Source organism: Balaenoptera musculus, chromosome 15 (assembly GCF_009873245.2).
Source record: "Balaenoptera musculus isolate JJ_BM4_2016_0621 chromosome 15, mBalMus1.pri.v3, whole genome shotgun sequence".
NCBI lineage: Eukaryota > Metazoa > Chordata > Mammalia > Artiodactyla > Balaenopteridae > Balaenoptera > Balaenoptera musculus.
The window spans coordinates 74,465,401-74,492,157 of NC_045799.1; the positions used below are offsets into that span (position 1 = coordinate 74,465,401).

General features: G+C 44.7%; 1 protein-coding gene across 3 annotated transcripts in view; it reads right to left on the minus strand.

The window, feature by feature from the left end:
* Positions 1–26,757, minus strand: part of GALNT17 (polypeptide N-acetylgalactosaminyltransferase 17) — a 472,484-nt gene that overhangs the window by 48,838 nt on the left and 396,889 nt on the right. For all 3 annotated transcript variants that reach the window (XM_036825175.1, XM_036825178.1, XM_036825176.1), the window contains exons 7-9: positions 17,605–17,790; positions 15,043–15,180; positions 6,916–7,011 (exon numbers count right to left, since the gene is read on the minus strand). In XM_036825175.1, the coding sequence (XP_036681070.1) occupies positions 6,916–7,011; positions 15,043–15,180; positions 17,605–17,790 (420 nt within the window). The remainder of the gene's footprint in view (positions 1–6,915; positions 7,012–15,042; positions 15,181–17,604; positions 17,791–26,757) is intronic.

Genomic DNA, 26,757 nt, shown 5'->3' on the forward strand with positions numbered 1-26,757 from the left:
CGGTCAGGGGACAAGACCGTTCAAACATTTTGTATTTGCTCTGCTGCATCTCATGGTGCTAAGACCACAAAGACCTTTTTACTAGGTGGTTTCACCTTCCCCCTTGTCCTTCAGAAGCAGCAATGTCATTTCCTTATTAATTCGGTGATACAAAAACCACCTAAGAAAGCAGCATATTTCTTTGACAAAAAAAAAAAAAAAAGGCTGAAAGCAAGCCTCAGAAATGATAATGGTTGTCTGAGGGTGGTAGGATTATAGACGATTTAAATTTGTCTTTTTCAAATTCACCATAATGCTGTTGCGCCTTTAGGGAACAAGAAAAAGATTGGCAGTGACTCGCTTTGAATTTAACAGCTCTGGGCAAGGTAGGAAGTCTCAGTTGCTAATGTGGCCACCATCCTAGCTTTCCATCTGAGTTCATTATTCCAAGCCTAACAGCAACACAAAACCTGCCTGGATCACTTTTTGTGTCTGGAGGAAAATTAACTCAGCTTCTAAGGAGATGGGAATTTCCCGGCAGTCCAGTGGTTAGGACTCGGGGCTTTCAGTGCTGTGGCCTGGGTTCAATCCCTGGTTGGGGAACTAGGACCCCACAAGCCCCTCGGAGTGGCCAAAAACAAACAAACAAACACCACCCAATAACTTCTAAGGAGATGTAAAATTTTAACTAAGAATCTCCACTGGAAAACCACTTATGATTGTAACTCCGATTTTCTGGAAGGACTAGCTCATGAACCCATTCTGGCGAGAGAGAAAAGGTACAGGAATTCCTCCTTAACCTGGAGTCCCCCTTAAGCAAAATCAAATACATGTGTCTGTAGTTTTGTATGCCATTTAGGACATCAAGCATCCCTGTTCCCTGTATGTGGTCTGTGAGATCTACTTTTCAGGGATAATTAGAAAGTGGGAACCAGGGACTGGAAATAGAAAAGCAAAGCAAAGCAGATGGCAGAGAAAGAGGCTCGGGTCTCCTGCTAAGTCTCAGGAAAGTCTCAGGGAGCAGAAAGCGAGTAACCCTGCTCTCCTTCGAGGTCTGCGAAGAGAATGGGCGTGAGGGATGCCCACACGGGCTGGGTGAAGGCACAGCCCGGGATGCAGGAGCTAACAGCCCTGAAATAATAAAACCAGAAACGTTCTGAATATTTGGGGAGAAGATGAGGCAGAGGAACAAAAAAAGAGAATCTGCAGTGAAGCATAACGGATTTATAAGTGTTGCACCGGAATGCAGGGGAGGGCTTTTCAAAATATTGCGTAAAAGATGGGAAGTGGAGATATTGCAGCACAGAACCTCCGACATGTCCCGCTTCAGCACCGGTATTGTCTCTCCTGCTTTCCGTTGTCTCTTTTTTGTGTGTGTAGGTTTCCCAAACGTAAAAAATACCTGCCTTCGCTCCTCCAACCCTATTTTCCCACAGCGTCTAAGGTTGCCCTGCTTTGACCTCATGGTGGTTTCCAGGAATCGAGGGATTACAGGGTTGGCTTCTTACCGAATGTGGGAGGCTTGCTCCCAGAATCACGGGCCTGTTTGCTGGGGCAGAGCCATCTTGCCCTGGGTGCTAACCCCTATGTACTCTCCATGGCTCCGTCCCCTGAGCCCCACCACTTACGTGACTTCACCTGGAAGCCAAGGCTGCTGGATGTCATTAACTTCTGCATTTTCCGAGTGCCCCCCACAGGCTAAGCTCTGTCACTCCGTGGGGCACTAGTGCCTTATTGGCAAAATGCATCATCGTGACAAGGTGTTTGGATGATGGATTGCTTAAACGATGAAGTCATCAAGGAATAAGTCCAAGATCAGATTACATTTAATTATGGGATAAAAGAATTCTCATCTGTCATTCTGTTGATGAATTAACTGAGGGAGAGAATGTGAGCTTCTCAGAAAAGAGGCGAGAGGAAGACTAAACGTACTGACCGAAGGACAAACAGAGGAGACCTGTGATACCCTCCCAGGAACCCACTGGACAGGAAAGTTTCTTGGAACAAAGCCTGACTTCTCTCAATTCCTCTCCAAGGTGCACACCTCGTCTTAAGAACATCCTTTACAGCTTGTAGCTCTTTCAAAGAGTGCTCCGTGGAGTTCCCAGGGCCACTGCACTTGGAATGCTTGCCGGTCATGCTCTGTCCATGGCGGGGCTGCTGGAAGCTGTGGTCGGTCCACAGCTCGGGAGGGAGGAGCCGGCATTGGAATCGGTGAGGCTGTGTGGGTGGTCCCCATGAACACTCCCAGTGAAGCTGGTCCTCAGGTTGGATGTGTCGCCCCTACGCATGCTTCAAGTCTTTCTTCCATGCCTTGCTGGGAGCTAGAGAGCGTCTGGGGGCTCAAGAATGTGAGACACGTCCCCTCCCACGAATGTACAGCCCAACATTCAAGACCAGGAGTTACAGGATGATTTGGAAAGTGGCCTGGCATTACCTGAATCTCAACTTTCAAAGGGGCTGGGGGAGTCACTACTTACCTGAGAGGATAAACGTTACCCAAACCAGAAACGGGTTTATTGTCAGCATTTTGTTCCCTGTCTCAATCCAGCCATGGCCCTGGCCCATGAAGCTGCCTCACTGGGACCTCGGGCAGCAGCTCGGTCGCAGGGACTTGAGAGCACCAGGAAATTAAAGAAGGATGCCCCGGGCCCAGCCCTGCCTACCTTGTTCTCTCTTCTTGACCTCCGCCCTCAAGGGAAATCAGAATGGGGAAGGTTGACAGGTTGACCAGGTGGGCTGGGAGAGAGAACAGGAAGAGGCTGGCAGAGGAGGACAATCCCACGGCCAATATCCCTGCAGGGAGACCTTGGCTGCCGCAGTGCAGGGACCCACGGGGACCTGGGCCCAGGATGGCAAAAGCTGGGAGTGTGTGGGAGAGCCCTGGGCCTCCCTAGACAAGACCTCCCGCTCTGAATGGGTTCAAGCCAACACCGAAGGCCGCCACTGTGCCCTTGACGTCTGTTTCTTTTATGCTTGTGATATAAAATTTATTTTAAAATAATTGTAAGATAAAAAGACAGCCAGTTTAAAGAAAAAAAAATTTAAATAAAACACTGGCTCAGAAAAGAAAGGGCTGTTTGTCTAATGCAAATTAGTAACCAGAGGAGAGCAAGGCTGGTCACAACCTCGTGATTGAGCGGGCTCTCTGAGTGGCTGGGAAGCGTTTCCATCTTGTTGACAAACACATGTTGCAAGGCAGGAAATTACCCTCCTCAGTGCCTATTTTATCTCTGTTTAATTGCTGTTTGATAATAAATTACAACATAGAGTCCATTAATTAAGCCAACAATGTCTGTGGAACACCAATTCCTTCTTCTGGGAGTGGCCTTGTTACGGGAGCTTTGATTCAGTTTGTTTGCCCAACAGCACTTTATGCAGTGGTTTAAAAAGATGCCAAGTCACGTGACTGGTGGGGCAACACCCCTAGCCTGGGGGCAGCGGGTTTGGGCAGGAGGGGGAGGAAACCTTGGTGAACCTGAGAAGGGGCACCCTGGCAGCTGGAAAGCAGTACAAGGATGCACTCTAATTCAGAACATGCGGTGGAAGAGAAGAAAACCCAAAACAAAACATTAGATCTACTTTCAAAACATCAGCTGATGGAAAACGACCATGGTCCCCACTTACAGGAATTCATCCCAGAGTTGGGGGGCGGGGGAGCAAGGACCAGCCTGATTTGGTTTGCCATTCCATCATCAGCTAAACGGAAGGAGGATTCATTTGGAAAAGCTGTGCATGCAGGTGGAATGGGTGAACGATGAATTCTAGATACTTCCCAACAAAGCCCCCTGTACTGGGCTGTCAAGGCCACCGGCTCCCAGCAGGAGAGGAGAACTTGGTGCCCGGCTCCTGCCCTGGCAGGGAGTAAGCAGGTAGTCACCAGGGCAAAGACTCTCCTTACATTTCACCTGTGCTGTCTGGGAGGTAGGCTACCTGGGCATTCCAGCTGGATGGGTTTAGCAGGTGACCAGGTGGGACCTTGAGGGAGGGGATGCAACAAGAGTACAGGCTCTGGACAGAAGGGGGAGGAAGGTCAAGTTCTCAGGGAACTGCCCCAGACCGTTTGGAGCTGTGGGCATCACAAGGGTGTCAGACAGGGGTTCTGAGCAGTCAGGGTCCATGGGGAGGGCAGGGGGCCCTGGGAGGAGGGGGCCGCAGGGCTACGAAAGGCAGATGCAGCTGCCTCCATGCCCTGGCCCTCAGGTTCAGCCAAAAACTTCCTGAGTGGCTTAGAAAATCTTCCCCTGAAACACCCAGGTAAAAAGGCACTGCTTAGAGCCATAGGAAGAAGCCCTCAGGTCTCTGGGAGACATTTATTGGACCATCTCTACTCCTTTTCTCATTCACAGAAGTTGGCTTCACGGGCTGGTTTTTGATTACACAAATCCCTGCATGTGATAGTGTCTGTTACCTCACAGTTAATAAGCACTCAGTTCAAGTGGGACCTCTTCAGAAGATCGGACAGGGAAACCTGGGAGTTCAGTGTTCGAAAAGCTACTCCTGGCATTTCCCAAAATGATGGTCACGTACAGCATGGTGGTCCAGAAGTGGGCATCCCCAAGGCTCAGTGTCCAGGCTCCAGCTGCCCTCCTGGCCCAGTACCACCACGTCACCATCTCCTCTCCCGGCCATCCTGCCCGAGACTAGTGGGGGTGGATCACTGGCTTGTCATCTGACCTCTCCCAAGACGCAGCCTCTTAAATGACTGACGCAACCATCCCCTTCAGGCCACAACTCCCCACCTCCATTTCCCCGGCCACCAAGACTTTTAGGGTACTTTACTCCTCCAGACCCTGGGAGGCAAAAACTGGAGAGTCAGTAGGGACTGAAGGTCAGGATGACTCCAGAGCGTCCACCCCTCTCTGAACTCCTCCAGGACTGGCTGTGCCTGATCTAAACATATCATTACCACACTGCCCCCCACCGCAGCCGCAGGTGAACCTTCAAGGGCTCCCCAGTGCCCTCAGGGTCAAGTCCCAAACTCTCCAGGCCAGCATCATTCCATCACTGGGAACTTGTTAGAAATGCAATATCTCAGCGCCCCCCGCCACTGCCCCCCGACTCAGAAACTCTGAGGATGGGGCCCAGGAGCTGGTGCTGTCATAAGCCTTCCAGGTGATTCTGCTGCACACTGACGTGTGAGACCCAGTGCCTTGGAACATATCTTATGAGGCCTTGGAGAGCCGCCTCTCCATCTCTCTTCCGCCTCATCTCTCAGCACGTCTTTCTCTCTTGCATCCTAAGCCCTGGCCAAACTGGGCTACCTCCTGCCTCTTAGCACGCAGCACCCCAGGCTATCTCACTCTTCTCACATCTTCTACGTTGTAGGTTTCCTGGTCTTTCCTCCTCCAGTGTAAACCACTTGAGAGCAGGGGCTGTATCTTATCAAGTGCCAAATACAGTCATCACCAGTGTCTGTAGTAGGTGCTCAAGACCCATCTGTTGAGTGAAGGAAGAAATGAATGGACGAAGACACTGGGCTCTTCAGTGCATCTTGCCTTTGATGCTAAAGCTCTGTTTCTCCACGGAAGGAAGCAGGTCTAGGCTTCCTGGTCGATCTTCTGCTTCCTGCGGGCACTTTTAGGCAGTGGTAGGGCTCCGGAAATTATCTTGAATTCAATGGACTGGATTTGAATTTAAAATGCTTGGGTTGTGTTGGAGAGCCTGCTCCAGCACAGCCCCAAAGAGCCTGTTCACAGGCACTTGCTCCTCTGTGCCTCAGTTTCCCCATGCTGCTTGCTTGCCTCCTAGAGTGACCGCAAGGAGCAAAGGAGCAAGTTCAGCCTGGCGTTACTTGTCCACTTTCAGGGGACACATCACACACTGAAGGCAGCGGAGGGTCTGGATTATGAGAACTACCTGCGGTGATAGTAAAGGAAATACAGCTCTTCTCTTTCCAGATGCTGGCTTAATGGGAAAGCAAAAGTGCTCTGAGCAGAGAGAACCACGAGCCATAAACGCATGCGAGAGTCTGTGCGTATGACCGATGAACGTGAACTTGGCACGTAAGGTGTGTGTCCATAAAACATGAGAGAGATGAAGGGAGCTTACGGGGCATTCTGTCCAATGTCTTCCTTTTACAGATGAACAAACAGAGATTGTGAGTCTGGCTTAGAACCAACCATCTTGTGCTCCTCTGGGACTGAATGTTTTCCCAGTTTGTAGCTTGCCTTTTATTACTATTGGTTGACATAAAATTGGTTTAAACTTTGATGCATGTCAAGTCTAATGACATTTTTGGATATATTTTCTCCCAGTTCTACAGGATTTCTGCTAAGCTCTTGGTGCACACAGCCATATACGCATACACACACATGCACACACACACTGGGGGCTAGCACAAAGCTGTCAAAGGAAATTCATTTACCAGGCTCTATTTTTACTTCGTTGGTTGATTGTTTTGCCCTTTTTGGTTATCTTTGCTATCTCCTGGGAGACCAGAAGACACGTGTGTTCTTTGAAATATTACTGCAAGCACATTTCTCCTTCTCAGTCAGTGCTTGGCACTTGTACCAGCACTTACAGACCAGGCCATGCTTACCACCAAACTGATGATGGCCTTTCAGAACAGAGATATCAATCAGGTTCTCACGAGGGAAGCCGCTAACTCTTTCTCTGAAGTTGTAAACAGGCATATTTGGTTATAATTAAACATATGTACACGTGGCATCCATTTGCCTATTAGCAAATGACACAAATTGTATGCGGTCTCCTTTCAGTAGGAAATGTGCCCACTGATCCTCTTTAATATTTGTGTTGATGCTACCACTTGTGAATCTTTTCCCTAGTCTCTATAGAGAAACCACCAGAAAGCCTCTCGGCTGCTCAGAACAGGTAACAATTACTAAAGTAGAGGACAGAAGTTCCCAGAAGTCCTACACATCCCCTGTAGGTCCGGTGACCTTACTCCCTTCCTGCTCAGAGATGGGCTCCTACCTGGGGTCCCCAGCCATGGCACGGGTACAGTATTGCTGTGTGGTTCTCCAGCGGCCCCTGGTCCAAGCAGACGTCTTTTGCCTTGCTGTTGCGAAGCTGCAGGAATAGGCGAAACATGACCCGTCAGAGCTCATCTGGTGGAGCTACCTGCCCCCCATCCACTGTGGCTTGGTTCTGACTTCTTGATGCAAAGGCCATGAGACCCACACCCCCGCCCCCAAGTAAGGACCGAAGCTTCAGTCGGTGAGGTGATCACTTTAGCAACAAAGTCCTCCAGTCGGTGGTGTGGGTACTGGCCCTCTGCCTGTGACCCACACACATGCACATAGCTCCCCCATTCCCAGCACAAAGGAAGATCTCAGAGAACCTTTGGACATAGGAACATTGACTACACATTGGTTATCCAAGTGGACCTCGGCACCAGCACTGGTTTTCACAACCCTGGGAACCATGGGTCAGCTTTTCAGGTCATTACTGGCATAGAGGCATGAAAAATAGTAATCAAAACAGAAAAAAAAAAAATCTTGCCATCAGGAAAAGCTCAAGCAACATTCATTCATATATTCAAAAAATATTTACTGAATGCATACACTGGACCAGGTACCATTCTAGGTGTTTGGAATGAATCTGCAGAGGAAAAAACAGAAGTTCCCAAGACAACATCCCTGAATCTAGGCATGTCTCTTTGGAAGCATGTAAGAACTTACCTAATTTGGATCTCCAGGCCCACTGTGATTCTATATTGGTGTCCATCCCACCCACCACCCTGAAATCTCAACCAGTGGGAAAATGGCAACATTGTTGGTCTACCCCATACATCTGAGCCCCCTCCAGATTATATTCTCCATGGAAACCAAACTAACCAGGGATAAATCAAGAAGAGACGCACGGGACAATCTGCTTTTGCGCACCCAAGTTGTGGCTGGGTTCAGACAACTGAGCAGACTTTTAATAACTTTTTAAAAAAAATTTAAAAAGTAACACCATCTCATTGAGATGTTTTAGGAAATACAGAGGAAAGTAACAATGGTTCACAATCCTCTTACACATTTTTTTCCCCAATTTTGGACAATTTAATTTTGTTCAGTTTTGGCTGTAATGAGCAACAAAGCATAAAGCTTTGTTCACGTTTCAGATTTCCTTAAGAATAGACTCCTAGAACTGAGACTACGGTATCAAAGGGCATGGAGACCTTAATGTTCTTAAAACATGCTGCCCAACTGCTTTCTAGAAGCTTTGGACTAATTGATATTCCTATCCAGAAGGTATGTAAATACTTAACCAGTCCTGAGTTTCACCCTTTAAAAGTATTGTGTTGATCAAAGTGTACAAACTTCTAGTTATAAGATGAGTAAGTTCTGGGCATCTATGTACAGCATGGTAATTATAGCTGACAATATTGATAGCAACATACTTGACAGTTGCTAAGTGAGCAGACCTTAAATGTTCTCACCACAAAAAAGAAATGGTAATTATGTGGCATGTTAGCTAATGATATGGTGGTAATCATTTTGCAATATATAAGTGTATCAAATCAACAAGTTGTACAGCTTAAACTTATACAATGTTATATGTCAATTATATCTCAAAGCTGGACAGAGAGAAAGTAAAAGAACATCAGCTTGGGGAAAAAAATCCATGGGGGAGCATTTTGTTTTTTTTTTTTTTGGTAAGCTACAGGTTTCAAGCCAGAGGAAAAGCAGCTTCTGATGTCTGAGTATCACCCCTTTTCTCTTGGAAACCAATTCCTTATATTAAATCCCATGTTTGAAATACCTAGGATAGATTCTCTTTTTCTTTCTTCCTTTCTTCCTTCTTTCTTTCTTTCTTTCTTTCTTTTCCTTCCTCCCTCCCTCCCTCCCTCCCTCTCTCCCTCCCTTCCTCCCTTCCTTCCTTCCTTCCTTCCTTCCTTCCTTCCTTCCTTCCTTCCTTCCTTCCAGCATTCTTTTTAAACCCAAGGTTCCAAAAGTTCATAAAGAGGGATGTAGAGAGAAATGATGAATCAGACCTATTAAACAACATTCCCAGAGTTGGTCCAAAGAGAGCTATCTTTAAAGAATTGCAAAGCTAACTTAGGAGACCAGCACTATGACTTTAGTTCTTTTATGGATGCTTTAAGGAAATGCTTGTTGCCAGTGCTTTCAATGGTGCGAAGATTAATTACATGGAAAAGCCCAGACAACTTCTGAGTCAAAACGTAATTCAGAAGAGTTAGATTTTTGAAAGTGATGAAATTTTAGAAATACCTTTACCAATGTATTTTGCTTTTATTTTTCTTTTTATGTATACATAAGAGCAATATGGTAAAAATGTCTACTGAAGTCTAACAAAGCATTTAAACTAAGTAAAATAAAAATTAGAGGTGTTAAAAATTAATAAAAAATATTACTGTTTGAGAGCTGACAAAAGATATCCTGTTTTTATAAATTTATACTGAATAGTAAATTGGAATGCTTCATGTTTAGCAATTAGTCCCTTTTTGAGAATTACCTATGTATTTTCCCATTGGGATCTCAAGTGGTTTCATTATAGATTTGTAAGAGCTCTTTACATATTAAGGATATTAATGTTTCTGTGGCATATGTGTTCCATATAATGATTTCAGAAAGCCAGGCTTTTAAATTTTGTTTCTAATGTTTATGCAAGCACATCTCTCATTCAGTAATTTAATAAATACTTATTGAGGGCCTGGTACTGTGCTAAGTGTAACGAGCACAAAGATAAAAAAAAAAAAGAGTTCCTGCTCTGAAGCATGGTCTGGAGAGAGAGACAGACACAGGAAGAGCTAGTACAATGACTGAATTATGCCAGGGCAGCAAGGAGCCTGCCTTCACCCCATCTGAGGGCTTCAGAGACTAAGGGGAGATGACTCCTGAGCTAAATGTTAAAGAGTATTAAGTGGAAGAGATGCTGGCAATGTTCTGTTTTTCACCCAGGGGACGGCTACATGGATTTTTGCTTTATATTATTATGTTGCACATGTTTGGCTTATGCATATTGTATGTGTGTCGTATTTCATATAAATAATGCTAAAAGAAAAAACAAAAGATGAGTAAAAGTGAACTAGGGAGCAAAGACTTTTCAGTATGAGCCTAGCACAGAATTTTGAACAGAAGAGTTGGTGGCTAATGCTTCTGTACACACTGAAGTGCTTTTGCATTGGAAAGGCAATATCTTACACGTGTAAAAGTCAGGATATAAAGTATTTGCATATCTTTTAAAATTTTTGTCTTTTTATTGTAGTTAATTTATAATGTTGAGTTAGTTTCTGGTGTACAGCAAAGTGATTCAGTTATATATGTGTGTGTGTGTATATATATATATCTTTTATATTCTTTTTTATATTCTTTCCCTTTATAGTTTATTACAAGATTTTGAATATAGTTCTCTGTGTTATACAGTAGGACCTTGTTGTTTACTCTATATGTAGTAGTTAGTATCTGCAAATCCCCAACTCCTACTTTATCCCTCCCTGCATATCTTTCTTTAAAAATTAATTTAAGACATTCAGCTAATAGGGAGGAATAAAAATTTACAACTCAAGGAAGAATGACTTATTATCTAAGTGGGTATGGGCCCCAACACTGCTTGTAGGGTGAGGCAGAAACACCAGGGGCTGACACCTGCTCAGAGGTGTCTATTTCCCTTTGCCTCTGTGCTGGGGTCTGGCGCGGCAAAAAAGAACTAGTAGCACTGAGCATTAAAACACAATTGTCTGAATAATGGTAAATTCTGTCACCGAACTGCATTTGACTAAAATGTTATTCTTCAAGGAGGTATAAAGTGCAAATAAAGTGTAATAATATTTGAGTCTTAACATTCCACATAATATTCACAAAGACTGAAAATTAACATCAACTGATGAAGAGGTCGGTAAAAGTTCTTGTATTACATACCACTTGACCCTTCATTTTGGAGGCTCAGAGATTAATTTAAAAAAATAAATTAGAGGTTACCAAAATGTAATTATAAGAACAGGGCATATACAGTGCACATGATGAGAAAGCTTTTTAAAAGCCCCCAAGCAAGCTAGCTAAAAAATGAAGAAAGAAAGAGCAAGGAGCATTAAAGCCAGAAATACTCACTGGCCTGGGGAAAAACTCTCAAACAGAATTGTACATGAAAAACAAAGGCTAGAAAGTACTCATATCGTATGATATTCACTCTGCCTTCCTCTTTTTCCCACTGCTCTGGGGTCTGGGTGTGGTGAAAAGAACCCACAGGAGTGTTAAAAACAGAGTCGTCTAAATAATGCTAGATCTTGTTACCAAACTGAATTTGATTCAGGTTGGTTTCTTCCATTTAATACTATAGTCCATCTGAAATATATTTCAGTATATGGTGAGCTCAGCAAGCAGAGAAGGAGTAAGAGAAACCAGTGCCCTAACATGTTAACATTGATCATAGCTAGGAATTGAGATTTTTAAAAAATTAATTAATTTTTGGCTGCCTTGGGTTTTCGTTGCTGTGCGCAGACTTCTCATTGCGGTGGCTTCTCTTGTTGCGGAGCATGGGCTCTAGGTGCGCAGGCTTCAGTAGTTGTGGTGCATGGGCTCAGCAGTTGTGGTTCGTGGGCTCTAGAGCGCAGGGTCAATAGTTGTGGCGCACAGGCTTAGTTGCTCTGTGGCACGTGGGATCTTCCCAGACCAGGGCTCGAACCCGTGTCCCTTGCATTGGCAGGTGGATTCTTAACCACTGTGCCACGGGGGAAGCCCCGGGAATTGGGATTTGACATAAGTTTTGTTTTTATCTTTTTGTTTTCTATGTAATCTATGTATTGAATTTATTACTTTAAAAAGATAGGGGGCTTCCCTGGTGGCGCAGTGGTTGGGAGTCTGCCTGCCGGTGCAGGGGACGCGGGTTCGAGCCCTGGTCTGGGAGGATCCCGCATGCCGCGGAGCAACTAGGCCCGTGAGCCACAATTGCTGAGCCTGCGCGTCTGGAGCCTGTGCTCGCGGTGAGAGGCCGCGGTGGTGAGATGCCCGTGCACCGCGATGAGGAGTGGCCCCCGCTTGCCACAACTGGAGAAGGCCCTCGCACAGAAACGAAGACCCAACACAGCCATACATACATACATTAAAAAAAAAAAAAAGATAGGAAAATTTGCAAAAACAAAAGGCTTCTCCCCTCCAAAAATCAGATTATGATCTCTATGTTATCTCCAAGGCCACTCCACCCTTCAGCTCCACAGTTGTCATTTACACTGTGCTTCATGTGAATGGCAGGCCCTGGAGTTCTGCAGTCCACAGCCTGTGGAACTGTGCCCTGGACTTCTGGCATTTTCTCATTTTTATTCTTTCTCTTTGCAAAGGTATTTTTCTTCATTTATAAAATTATCACATAAACATTAGTGACACCTGGGAAAACATGATAAAATATCCACATAAAAACTGTCTGTCCCACTATGTAGAAGTTTCACCTCCCAATACTATTCTCTTGCTTACTTCCAATCTAAAATGGTAGCTAATCTAATTTTATAATCCTGACTTTTTCCTCTTAAGTCTTATATTATCAATATTTTTCTCACATCATTAAACTTTTGTATACACCTTTTGAAATGGCTGCAAACTATTGCAAACCATTAATATAGTATATTTAACTAACCTTCAAGTTAAATTCAAATTTTTGATCAAGGAAAAAATAAATCCCTGAGATGAACAATTTTACTCGCAAATCTTTGTCCTCATTTCAGATTATTTGCTTGGGATAAGAGTGGAGAGGAAAGTATGACTCTCATTAAGCTTTTTAATACATCTGGTTCAAATTGCTTTTTAAAAAGCTTGTTTCAATTTGCACTCTCACCAGAGGACCTGTGCTTTTTCATATTACTAAGACCTCACTGGCAAAGTACCAACATATATTCCAAAATTGAACCTTTGTTCATTTGGTAGAAGGAAAAAAGTTACCTCAGTGTATTTTAAATTTTAATTTCTTTGATTATGAAATAAATATAAAAATTTCATCCACTTGTATGTTCTCTTGTACTTTGTCTATTTTTCTTTGGGGATGTTTTATTTTCTTATTTAAATCAAAATTTTTATTTAAATCAATTCACAGAATTCATTATACATTAATGGTATTATCCATTCATCTATAGTATTTATGACATACAGATTTCCAGCTTGGAATATTATTTCTCCATTCAGTTGATATATAGATTATTTTAATATTTATGAACTCATGTCAAATATCATTTTTCTTTGCATTTTCTTGCATAGCTTTCATTCTTAGAGAGCCTGTCCCCAGAGTTCAGATTCATATCTATTTCCGGATGGTTCAATTATGGCTTTTCTTTCATTTAATGCTATAGTCCTTCTGAACTATACTTGGGGATATGATATGCTGTAAAAATCTAAGTTGTTCTCTTTTCCAAAGAGCTGGGCAATTTACCCAATTGTCTTACGAACAATCCATTTACTGCCCACTGTTTTTCGATGCCTCCTTTATATTTGATCTTTGAAAACCAAAAACAAAGAGAAACATGTGGACCTATTAATAAGTAGTAGGACGTATCAGGTACTGGTCTAAGATCTCTATATATGGCGGCTTGTTTCATCTTCCCAACAACCCCACGCAGTAGGTACTTTCACTTCCCCATTTTACAGATGAGGGGACAGAAGCTGAAAGGAGCCACTCGGACTTGAATCCAGCAGGCTGGCTCCAGAATCTTCATGAGTCCTTAACCACTACACTCACTGCCCCTGCAAGAAGCAAGCTCCCCATCCAGACTCCAGCCCCAAAGGGACACTTCGCCTGCACCTTGATGATTTAACCTGGGGCTGATTTACTCCCTACAAAAGGCTTCTCGCATAAAATAGAAAAATTCACAGTTGTAGAAAAAGGAAACCCCTAAGTCCATGAGAGTCTTCCTATCTTAAGCTTGACTGTCACGGGGAGTTCCAGGGAGCCCTGGGAAGAAATCCAAATGCCAGAGGTAGTGGGGTATCTCTGGTGGGTCCAGAGCACCCGGCTCCCTGAGCCCTGACCAGAATCTGTGCCACCGATTCCTCATCCAAACACACAGGGATGTAACAGGGAAGATGCCCAAGTGCTTATACACATGCATGTTCTCAGCAGTGCTGCTTATAATATTTTTTTTAAAAAAGGAAACAACAGAAATGTCTATGTCTTCAAGCAAAACACAGCATACACAAAAGGTACCATCTTATACAGCCATTAATAATGTTGCAGAAAAAGGCTTAACAACACAGGAAAATATTCTCTATTATTAGTAACATTTCAAATTATTAGGCATTGTGGACAGCCTGGTTTTAGTTTCAAATATCTATATACATCTATATCCAAAGAGAGGTGTATATAAAAAGTATATGTATGTATATAAAAAATATATTTTTAGTAAAAAGAAATACACACACACACACAATAAAGCAGACCATACATCCAAATGTACACATTATCTTTGGAACTAGAATGCTTACGTCTAATCCTGGTTTCATGACTTACAAGCTGTGAGACCTTAGATAATGTATTTCATGTCTCTAACTCTCAGCGTTCCTATCAATAAAATGGAAATAACACTACTGCCTAGGAAAGTGAGGGTGACTGAACTCATATGTGAAAAGCACTTAGAACAGTACCGGCACATTGTAAGTGTTCATTGCCATTATCGCTATTTTCAAACTTTTCTAAAATGCAGGTTTATGGCATTTGTACTAAGAGAAAAGTCAATCTGTTTTAATATTCAGAAAGGTGACATCCTAGAAAATCTGAGAAGAGCATCCGTACCCTTTCTTTGGCAGTTAAGTGGCTCTGGCCCACGGCACTGGGCAGTGGACAGACAGGTCCAGTCCCCGCCTCTCTTTACACCCAACTTCCTGCTCAATGTCCCAGGTACAGGTCCCAGGGGACCTCAGAATGTCCTAAACAGAACTCATGGTCCGCTCCACACTGTAGGAAAAACAATGGCCCACGCTCCCATTGATTACATGTATCCCCCCACCAGCCGGTGAGAGCCTTGCTGTCAAAGCCTGCAACTCCAAAAACTAATCATTGAATGAATGAATGAATGAATGAGTGAACGACTCTGTTCCCTGTTTTCCCCCAGCAAGGCAATCCACAGCCCACCGCACAGTCATCCAAGCCGAGAGCATGCGTGGTCTTAATTACCTCCCCGTAGGCAATGGTGTTATTGTATCTTCTCATTTCTGGGTAGACGTGGTCCAGGTACCACTGGAAATTCTTACACTTTAAACTCTTCCTCAAGGCTTTTCTTTCTGAGACATCGCCTATGTCAATTCCTGGATTCTGAAAGTAAGCAAAGGGCATTAGTGACCAGGAGGCGCTGGCCAAAACCGTCAGAGAGAAATCTGAAGCCCCTACTTGATCATCTAGCCCCGAGCTAGACGCTACTGTCCCCCGAGCACAGCACGCGACCCCCAAAGTCAGCCTACCTTACCATCATCAAAGGGATCCCGTGACACACTGATATTGACAACCTAGGCCCCATCTCCATCTCTGCCATTTCTTCAGTGACTCTCAGAACCCAATTATTAGAGGAATTATTTGATTAAGACGAGAAAGTAAATGTCTATAACCTCCTCCCATCTTTCTTTTCCGTACACGTGTAATTTCCCCCCTTTGCTGGCTCTTTGAGAAGTTCATTATATGCAGATGTGAAAATAATTTTCCACTGCAAAGCTGGTAATGACGTTCTAATGAATAATTCACTCTGCTTTTACAGAAATGAACCTGTAATGTGCTGCTGTGTGCTGACAGGGGAAAATAAAGTAGCTGAAATACGATTCCAGAGCCAGCCACAGGATGGCTGTGACCCAGTGCAGACAGGATACGCTCTCCTCCACGGCGGACAGCCAGGCATCATCTTGGAGCAGGAGAAGTGTTTAAATGATTCCATTAAGATTTCTTCTTCAGCAGCCAAACAGTGATTTTTTTTTTTTAAAGACAAGTCCCTTTAAATGTCAAACATTAATATTCAAAGGCAAACCTGGGCAGTGATATTTAACTCTTTGTTTTAATATACTTAGCGTGATTAATGAGGATGGTCATTTATGAAAAGCCCGGTAGGGAACACTGGCATTAGGGACCGAGGTGGTTTGTAATGATGGAGAAGCACTGGAATAGAGTTGGCAGCCCTCACTTCTTCTGACCCCAAGTCACACCCCCATCCTAGATCACAACTCTCATCTGCAAACGAGAAAAATAACAAGGTCTGTTCCACTGATGTCACGGGGCTGTGGGCAGAGTCGAGTGAAGATGCCAGTTCACATCCTTGCCCTGCCATGTGCTGGGTGTAGGACCTTAAGCAAGTCAATTGAACTTGCCAGAGCTGCAGTTCACTCATCTGTAAAATGGACATCACAGTGGGTTCATATCAAGCTAGCATTTATTGAGCACTTAATATTTGTTATGCTCTGTTTTAAGCCTCATTTTTATCCTTCCAGGAGCCCTATGAGACCAAGGTTAACAATCTCTGTCTTACAGATGAGAACACCAGGGCAGGCAGTTCCTCTGTCATGAGGTTGTTATGAGGGCTAAATGAAATATTGCAAATAAGAAACTTAGCGAGTACCTGGGAGATTGTAAGGAGCTCAACAAAGGTTGCCTATTTTTATATAATAATGTGGAAAATCATTTCTAGTTTAACAGCTATAAAGTGCTGCATGGCCATAAGGGGGTTTTCAGTGCTTTAGAACATTATTTCAATAATTGTAACAACAATGATATAAAAATTCTTCACTTGTATCCTCTTTATCTACAAACCTGCACATGTTCAACTGCATTTCTGCTGTCCTGGGCTCCAGCCTCCTGAAACACAGGGGCTGCCATTTCTCAGTGGGAACAATTCCACAGCTCGTACACCTACAAGTGCTCTGGCTGAACAGATAAACCCAACTGTGGCTGAGGGTATAGGTCACCCCGCTGTGCTACGGAGGACAGAAATGCTTGCCAACATTCCCTATCCTGTGCCAGGCACTGCTTTAAGTACATCACATGTACTTAGTTTTAGTACTTTAGTACTTAGTACTTAGATTAAGTACTTCTGATTTACTTCTCACAATCAACCTAGGAATGAGGACCTGCTATTATCCCCATTTTATAGCTGAGGAACCTAAGATACAGAGATGATAAGTAGATTTGTTCAAGATGTCATAACCGTAAACGGCAGGGCTGGGATCCCAACCAAGCCAGAGCACAACCGCCGTGCAATACTCCTGTGGGGCTGTAGTAACACGGGGATTTTCCTAGATTATATTCTGGGTAGAATATGGAAGAGAACCGAAGAGCCATGTAAACAAGGATCCAGCATACAGTAGGGACATACGTCACGGGGCAGCTGGAGCTCCACGGGAGGGCACACCATGAGAGCAGACGACAGGGTCTGGTGCCAAAAACTTTGGGCAAAGATCTTCTGGACACGGTGTACATTCCGAAGCAGGGTGTCAAGATTAATATAATGAGACCAGAATTAACACAGTGAGACCCCTCTAATCTCTGTAAATGGATTTAGAGATTTCCATGGTGCCGATCCCCGTGTAAAGCAGGGGTTCTAAAACCTGGAGGTCTGTAAGCCGCCTCAAAGTACACTTATAATTTTGCAAGGGTGAGCATCTTTCTGGGGAGGAACCATCGGCTTAGTAAAGGGATCAGTGACCCATCAAACATAATGTCAGTGATCTAGGGTGATGGGGAAGGGCTCTTTGGTCCTACCTCCAGTGGCAGATTCCACGCTATGTACACGTGAGACTTGTAATCGTCCATCCAGACCTCGGCAACCCGGAGAGCATTCCTCTTGGTGTAGAAGCCGATGTTGCTGTTGTATGGCTTCTTCTTCCGCTCGATGTGGGCCACCCGTGAGCAAGGCAGGACCTCCATGCTGCCCCCGCACAGCCACACCTGGGGAGGGGGGCAAGGACTTCATCAGCCTGACAGAGAAATTCCCAGAGGCCACTGCTCCCTCCCCCAGGCCCGAGAGCAATGGTTCAGGAGACAGCCTGAGCGAGAAATGTGTTTTCATATATAAAGCCACTGAGCTTTCGGGGTTGGTTTGTTACTGCAGCATAGCCTAACCTCACCTGACTAAAACTGGTAGAAAAGATGGTTTTGGGGAGTTTTTTTTATAGATACAGCAGCTCAGGATATTAAAATGCAGCTCTTCCTAAGAAAGGCCAATACATGTGATGTGCTCCTGGTGACGCATGGGTTTTCTTAAGTTCTCAGTAGTGCACGATTGTCACCTGTGAAGGTTTTATTTCCCATCTGGTTGAAGCTGGGCCCTACAGAGCTATAATGGCGAATTCAAACTAAAAAAACAGAATATCTTTAGTCGTATCAGCACAAAGTGTACAACGGTTTAATTCTCCATTTATTAATATGCTCTGTGTTGGAGTCCTAAGAGCACAGATGCCCGGCCTTCTGGAAGCATCCACCCCAATGCCATCATGTACAGGTGGCACTTGTTGCTAGAATATTTAAGTGGAAGGCTGAAATGTTAATTGCCTTTAAGGGATGCAAAAGCCCAAGGAAGTGACAACTTGCCATCCTCTTGCAGGAGCACAGCTGGCTTCCAGGCTCAAAAGGTCCTGTTCCCAGAGGAAAACAGGACCACCCAATTTCTCTCAGTCCCAAGCAGGACAATCAAAGCATTTCTGATTGTCAAGAAGGACTAATTTGTGAAAATGAATTCCTGGTACTGGTGAGGAGAAGAGGAAGAAGACACAGAGAGGTTTCAGGGACCCATGAGACAGTCCTGTATGCTCTCTGTAAATGAGAGTGTGCTGGTGAGCTGACTCAGGTCAGCATAGACCACGTATGTTCATCCCAAACTAGGTCACTTCAAGCCGTTCTACCTTCAGTTTCCCAAACTCCGTCCTTGAGGATACTGGGACCCTCTCGAGTGTTTGCACACCTCCCCTGGGCCTTTATTGATTGAATTTAGTGGCCTCCCCTGGGCCTTTATTGATTGAATTTAGTGGCAAATTTGTGTGTGTGTGTGTGTGTGTGTGTGTGTGATCTTCTGTTTCTATTTCCCAACTCTGGCTGCACCACAAGGAAATAATACAGATGGAAAATTCTCCTCATAACCAAGAATCTTCACCTTGCCTGTTTCTTCAAGGAGGAGACTGTGAGCTAAGAGACTGGTAGACAGTAGGTGATCCAGGCTAGTTTGATTTGTGACCCGACAACTAGATGCCCCCATGAATTGGGGCAGACTCAGCTGTTGGCATTGGAAGGAAGCCAAGTCAGGGAAGCAAAATATGGCAAAAGGCCTATGGGGGAATAGAGGCAAGAGACCTTACAGGGTAAAAGAAGGTGGCTGAATTTCCAGGAGTGGGCAACATACAAACACACAGAGTTCCATGGGTATGCGGCCCTAGACAGTTTCAGGATTCTGAGAATGAACAGAAAGACATCTCATGTTCACAGATTACAAGATTTAATATTGTTATGTTAGCAATACTTCCCAAATTGATTTAAATATTCAACACAATTCTTATCAAAACCCCAAAGGCTTCTTTGCAGAAATTAACAAACTGATCCTAAATTTCATATGGAAATACAAGGGACCCAAAATAACCTTGAAGAGAACAAATTTGGAGGACTTCTACTTCTGGGGCAACATGCAAAACAAGGAATTTGGACCACTACCTCACAACATATACAAAAATTAACTCAAAACAGATCAAAAACCTAAATGTAAGAGCCAAAACTATAGAACACTTAGAAGAAAACGTAAGAGTAAAGTTCATGATCTAGGATTAGGCAAAGGTTCATCAACTGATAAACAAAATATGGTATATCCATACGGTATTATTTAGCAATAAAAACAAAATACAGACACATGCTACAGCCTGAATGAACCCTGACAACTTACGTAAGTGAAAGAGGCCGGTCACAAAGGACTGTATGTTATTTGATTCCATTTATATGAAATGTCCAGTAAAAGAAAATCCATAGAGACAGAAAGTAAGTTGATGGTTGCCTAAGGCTGAGGGTGGGGTCAGAGGAATAGAGTGACTGCTAGTGGGTATGGGTTTCTTTTTAGGGTGATGAAAATGTTCTCATATTGATAGTGGTGAATACTGCACAACTCCTGAATATACTAAAAACCATTGAGTTGTACACATTAAATGGGTGAACTATAGTAGTGACTATCTCAACAAAGCTGTGACAAAAATAGACAGATAAATAAATAAATACACAGAGAGATGGGGAAAAGAAGATTCAAGGGATGGATTCCAGTTTGGGGGGGCTCCAGAGGAGTGGAAAAAGCAAAGCAGAGCTTGGTGAGGATCTCAGATGGTTGACTTCTTTCACTTAGCATCATGTTTTCAAGTTTTACCCATGTTGTAACAAATATCATTATTGCATTCCTTTTTATAGTAGAATACGATTCCATTGGATGGATGTCCTACATTTTGTTTATACATTTATCAGTTGATGGACACTCGGGTTGTTTCCATTTTGGCTGTTATAAATAACCCTGCTATGAACATTGATATACAAGTTTTTATATGGATATACGTTATCATTTCCTTTGGGTACATACCCTAGGAGTGGAATTGCTGGGTCATAGGGTAACTCTATGTTTAACCTTTTGATGAATTGCTAGACTTCTCCAAAGTGGCTGCACCATTTTACATTCCCACCAGCAGTGTAATGAGGGCTCTAAATTCTCCCTATCCCCGCTAACCCTTATTATTGGCCATCTTTTTGATTATAGCCATCCTAGTGGGTGTGAAGTAGTATCGCATTATGGTTTTGATTTGCATTTCCCTGATGGCTAATGATGTTGAGTATCTTTTCATGTGCTTATTGGCCATTTGTCTGTCTTTGGAGAAATGTCTATTCAGATGCCCTGCCCAATTTTTAAATGGGTTGTTTGTCTTTTTATCATGAGCTGAGGCCTTAGGGTGAAAATGAAGTTGCCTTCCAGTGTCATTTCTCTTTCTCTTGCCTCAGTCTTCATCATCTTTTTGGATGCCAGTGTGCAAGACCTTTCAAATCATTCCCTATGGGCAGTCTGACCCCCGGGCTCTGTATAGAGCTGGCGTGGAGAGGGCTGTGAGATGCAGAGGAATGAACCGCAGCAGAGGCCGATATTCTTGTTCAACCTCCTCCAAAGACCAGCTGTATGACATTAAACAAGTCACTTTCTCCCTCTCCTCCCAGGTGCCCCAGGCTCTCCATCCTGGTGTCTCAGCCAAACCTAGCAAGGCAGCCCTGCACCCCCCAGGCTACCTGGAAACGATGCAGTGTCCTACTCTGATGTCTTTCAGGATGCTGCTTTTCATAAGTTACGTTTGGCTTTTCTCCACGAGAGAATGAGGAACCTCAGGACTCCAATGGGAGAATTCCAGACAGTTGACAGGTCAGCCAGCCAGAAAGCGGCAGGTTTCTCTGTGAAGGCCTCCAGTCTGTTTTTAGCAAGCTTTCTTCCCAACTCAAAGGGACAGATACCTGAAGTAACAGGAGATTTCACTGACATCTCTCAGGAGAGAAGAAAACATACGTTTCTCTAGATTTTGTCATGTAGATTTGGAATATAGGAGAGAAAAAAGTTTACCCCTAAAAAAAGTGGGGGAGGGGAGTCAAAGGACACAGAGGTAAATAAAGCAATGTGGTTCCTGTGACCACATCCTGGCATTCTGGATCACAAAGTGTTCTAGGGCCACATAGGCCCCTGCAGCCCCTATAATCCTTCCCTGCACAGAAGGGGAGCCTCTGACCTTCACCTCCAGGGTCCTTACTTGCATGCGCTCCTTTCAAGGCCTGAGCTAGTATCTGACCCCAGAGAACCTGGAAGCCCCGTCCTGGGGACCCCTCCCATCCTCTCTCTTAGGGAGGGAAGCCCTAATGCTCTGGAGCTGGTCTCTCAATGTTGCCTCCCCAGAGACAGGAATTCTTCCCGGTATCAGATGTGAAGTCACTTTGGAAACCATTTAAACCCATTTACAATGTTAAAAGCAACACTGAAGGAGTGCTTAGTGCAGAAATTATGTAAATAACCCCATTCGGTAATCCAAGGGCAGGCAAATTTTAGCCTTTTGTCGGCTAGCAAAATCTGTTCAAGACAACACAGATTGCTGGCTAAGAGAATATTTTATTTGTTACTTCTGTCCTCCCAATCTGTTTCGGGACTCGCTGGTAACCCACCTCCCAGAGGCGAGGACTCACCCCAGCTCCTCCGTGCTCCCCTCTGCCATCCTGGGAACAGTGAGCTGGCTTTTCCCAGTCTACATGCACAGTCTCTCCACTACACTGGATGGGCACAGAATGGCTTTCCTCCTCAAGTCCTTTTCCAAAAATTCAATTTCAAACCTCTCCTTTATTTATTACTGTTTCTCAGTAATAGGATTTACCAATATGGACCTCAAAACATATGTCAATTTAAATACCACAGTGGCGAGAACCCCTAAATACCTGGATTCTACTGCCAGTTGATGCAAGTCATTTCTCTTAATGCAAGATGAGGAATTAAAACGAAGCTTGGCAAAGGCCACGTGATTCAGAGGAGAAAAGAAACGCATACTGAGAGCAGCTTGATTGATGGAGCATGAAAAGGGGTGTTGGGAGGGCTTTTTTTCCTTTTCTTTTGATGTGAGTTGCTGCTGCTTATGCACGTAAAAGAATAATAAGGGGAGGGGGTGGGAACAAATAATATCAGGTTTATGCTCACCGATTTAAAATTTTCGCCAGCCTTACTATCCAGCCTGCTAGTATGATATGGTCAGAGAGGGCTGGGCTTCTACGTTAGAAAAATAGCTCAAAGCAGCCTTAATCAGGCGCTTTTGGGTCAGCTTGGCCCTGTCTTTCCCCCTCCCTTGCCTACCTCTCTTCCCCTATCCTTAGACTGCCCCACGTTGGCTTTCTCTGGCTGCTGTTTCTGTCCTGCCGTCTCTGCCCTGTTTACAGACTCCTTCCTCTGGACTATCCCTTCTTGAAAAGGCAGCTCCGACTAAGCAGAGATCAAGCATTTTACCCATCTTTGCATCCCCAGCACCCAGCCTGATGCCTTTGACTTCTCTTGGTCATTCAATGCAATGCTGCATACACGTTCGCGAAGACCAGAGCTCAGAGCTAAACGCTGCCAGGGATATAAAGATAACTGAGACATGAATCCCACTCATGGTCTTTGTTCTTTCCTCAGAGTTTGAAACGGGAATTCCAGGAAAGTGTTGAGGACCGCTCTAGAACCTTGCGGTGGAAGCAGCCAGAATGGGGGGTGGGTGATAACACTGCATTCATTTCCCCATGTATGCAATCATGCTCTACTATCATTCAGTCTGCACTTTGCCTAGGATTAAAGAGGAACTGGTAGGGCGCCATTGTGGATGAACTACGCTTAACCACAAAGGAAACTGAATTAGATTCAGTTCTTTCTTTTTTTTTTAATTTTTATTTTTGGTTGAAGTATAGTTGATTTACAATGTTGTGTTAGTTTCTGGTGTACAGCAAAATGTATATATATGTGTATATGTATATATTCTTTTCCATCTTATTTCCATTACGGTTTTTTACAGGATATTGAATATAGTTCCCTGTGCTATAGAGTATGTCTTTATCTGTTTTATATAGAGTAGTTTGTATCTGCTAATCCCAAACTCCTAATTTATCCCCCCCCCCACCTCCTTTCCCATTTGCTAAACATAAGTCTGTTTTCTAGGTCTGTGAGTCTGTTTCTGTTTTGTAAATAAGTTCATTTGTATCATATTTCAGATGCTGCATATAAGTGATATCATATGGTATTTGTCTTTCTCTTTCTGATTTCACTTAGTATGATCATCTCTAGGTCCATCCATGTTGCTGCAAATGGCATGATTTTATTCTTTTTTTTATGGCTAAGTAGTATTCTATTGTAGATATATACCACACCTTCTTTAATTTAGATTCAGTTCTGTCTTTAACCCCAAAGGGCCAGAGCTTTGAGATTGTGTACAGCGATCTGGAAGGAGACTGGAATGGCCGCATGCTTCAAAGAGTATCCCGCCGCCACGGTTCAAAAGGCCCTCGAAGGTTGTGATCGCTTCCTCTAGCGCCCGAGTTCCCTCACTGAAACTGACCTGGTCAGGGTTAACTAAAAGACCTTGCCAATTACCTCTCCCAGAAATCTGCAGAAGGGGACTGTGGCTTCGGGGCTGCCTGCGGTTTTGGACTAGGACTCATGAAAGGCCAGGACGGATGAGCCCTCCACAGCTCCACCAGATGAGACAGCCCACCTACCCACTGGCCATCGTCTAATAAGGACCTCTCGTCCCATTCCTTAGGACACAGTCTAAGGCCTGGGGTCTATCTGAGACATGCCTTGGGGAGAATGTGGCTGCTTAGCTAACTCTTCTTTCTTCCCCAGCGGGGGCCAGAGGGAGCCCCACTCTCCCTTGTCACTGGGGATAGAACTGCTGAGAACGTCAACTAATTTTTTAAATGTTGGACTCGTAACTGGACTGATAATAAGCTGTGAGTCCGGAAAGGGAGAGGATAGAGCATCAGGGTCCAGGGACTCGGGGGCGAAGCGGATGACCCAGCCGTTACTGATGGTCAGCAGGGGCTGGGCAGGCGTGGCCTTAGGGGCCAGGATGCGGCCACCACAGGTGAGTCTGGAGACCAGAAATTCCAGGCCATCAAGCATGCCATTCAGTGCTCTTGGAGACGCTGGATGGTTTAAAGCAAGGGAAAGGCAAACACAGATCCCGGTTCACTCGCGTCTGGGCACAAAAGGAAACTCAGAACCATCAGACGACCCTCCTAAGTCAATCTGGGCCTGCGGCTGGTGGCTTGGGGCCTGATGAGTTACAATGTCGGTAGATTTCACCACCTCTTCAAGTTTTTTGGTGTAAACCTTAGGGCTTTGATCAAGAAAGGATCCTCAAGATGGGAGTAGACATGCATATGCTGAGAAGGTGACAAATCTCAGTCTCTTTTATTGAATTCCAACTTCTATTTTGGTGCCCAGGTGGACCAGAGGATCACGCGATGCTCTCCTTGGGCCCGTAACCGTCCCTGGCGAACCAAACCTAAACACGGCACCGCGCGTGGGAAAGATGGGGCCAACCCCTGCCAGTGGCAGCACCGGTTCCTGCAGACTCTATGGCAAAGGCTGCAGCCTGGGCACCACAGCCTCCTGGGCACCCACAAGTCTGACTTCCCCACGGGAGGTGTGGCCTTAAGACTCATTCTCACCGTGTATGGGAGCCTAGGGGAGGCGTGTCCCCCAGGGCTGATGTGGTTGAAAAGCCAGTATGCTTTCTCCATCCTCTCTCCCACTGCACAGGGACCTTGGAAGTCACCTATTAACGGTGGAGGAGCCACGTGTGGAAGGAGCCGAGGTCCCCAAATGACCACAAGGAAGGCTACCTGCCAACCGTGAACATCCACAATTGGTTTTTACTAAAATCTCAGTGAAGCCCCCCTGAGATTTGGAGGTTTGCTTGTTCCAGTGGCCAGAATGACCAGCCCCAGAAATGCCCCATCTCCTGTTTTGACTTGAAAGTGAGTAGAATTTTTAAACATCTACAGGAATCCCAGGCTTTGAATGGATTCGATGACCTGAAGCAAGTGGCCTCCCAGAGGTTCCTTCCAACCCAATAATTTTATTTCCATTTCTCTCCCAGAAAACAATCCATTCCTCCGCGTCTGTGGAGGTTGACTATTGCATCTGAATACTGACAATGGCAGTGATGTGCCCTCATCCTATTCTGTCCTCTGCCCTGCACGGGGTCAGTTTCATGTTTGGGAAATGGCTGGAATGGTAGCCAGCAGCAGAGATGATAAAGGGAAATAGTCTTTTAAATTTTTAAACAGTTCTCCCTGGCACTGCCTTTGTTCTTGCTCTCAACGCTGTGTCCGGCATATCTTCCAGGCCTGGGGTCTATCTGAACAATTCTAAAATGTCATCTCCTACCTGCTGACTTCTGCTGCTGTAAGCAGCCAGGGGCCTGGCTCCTACAGAGGCTGTGCGGCCGAATGCCTGAGCTCACTCCCCATTCACAGAAAGTGCGGTCCAAAAAAAGCCAGCCTGACCAAAATAAGTCTACCCGCTCTCTGGCTCAGAGAAAACACAGGAATGACATTGAATTATCTTGAATGTACCCTTTTTTCCCTTTTGTGAAAATCCTGGGGTCTGTGGGGTTGGGTTTTGATAGTTCTTAGAATGCTATTGAATGGCATTGATTTTGAAACCTTAAAGAACCAGCAGCTTGGGGTTACTTCAAAGGCCGCCTCAAGGCCTTTGTCCTGGAGAATTTGAAACACAATCCAGCCTGTGATTGAAGTTCATCGTGTCTGACATCCTTAACAGATGCTGTGTGCTCCTGCCTTTTCTTGCCACCCTTGGGTCCTAGGAGGAGTGCTCAGGGGACAGGAAGAAATCATGACTGTTATGGGCTGAATTGCATTCCGCTCCCTCCAACCCCCCGACCCCCTGGCAAATTTATATGTTGAAGCCCTAGCTCCCAGGACCTCAGAATGTGACTGTATTTGGAGACAGAACCTTTAAAGAGAGAATTTAAGGTAACTGAGGTCATTAGGGTGGGGCTCTAATCCAATAGGACTGGTGTCCCTATAAGAAGAGGAGATTAGGACACAGACATGCACACACAGAGAAAAGAGCATATGAGACCACAGACAGAATCTGTCCATCTACAAGCCAAGGAGAGAGGTGTCAGAAGAAATCTACTCTGCTGACACCTTGATCTTGAACTTCTAGCCTCCAGAAGTGTGAGAAAATGAATTTTTGTTGTTTAAGCCACCCAGGCTTGTGGTGCTTTGGTATGGCAGCCCTAGCAAACTAATACAATATCCTTCCTACATTTTCCCTGGATTTCATCACAGGGCACTGCCCTGGAGGAACCCGGAGAGAACAGG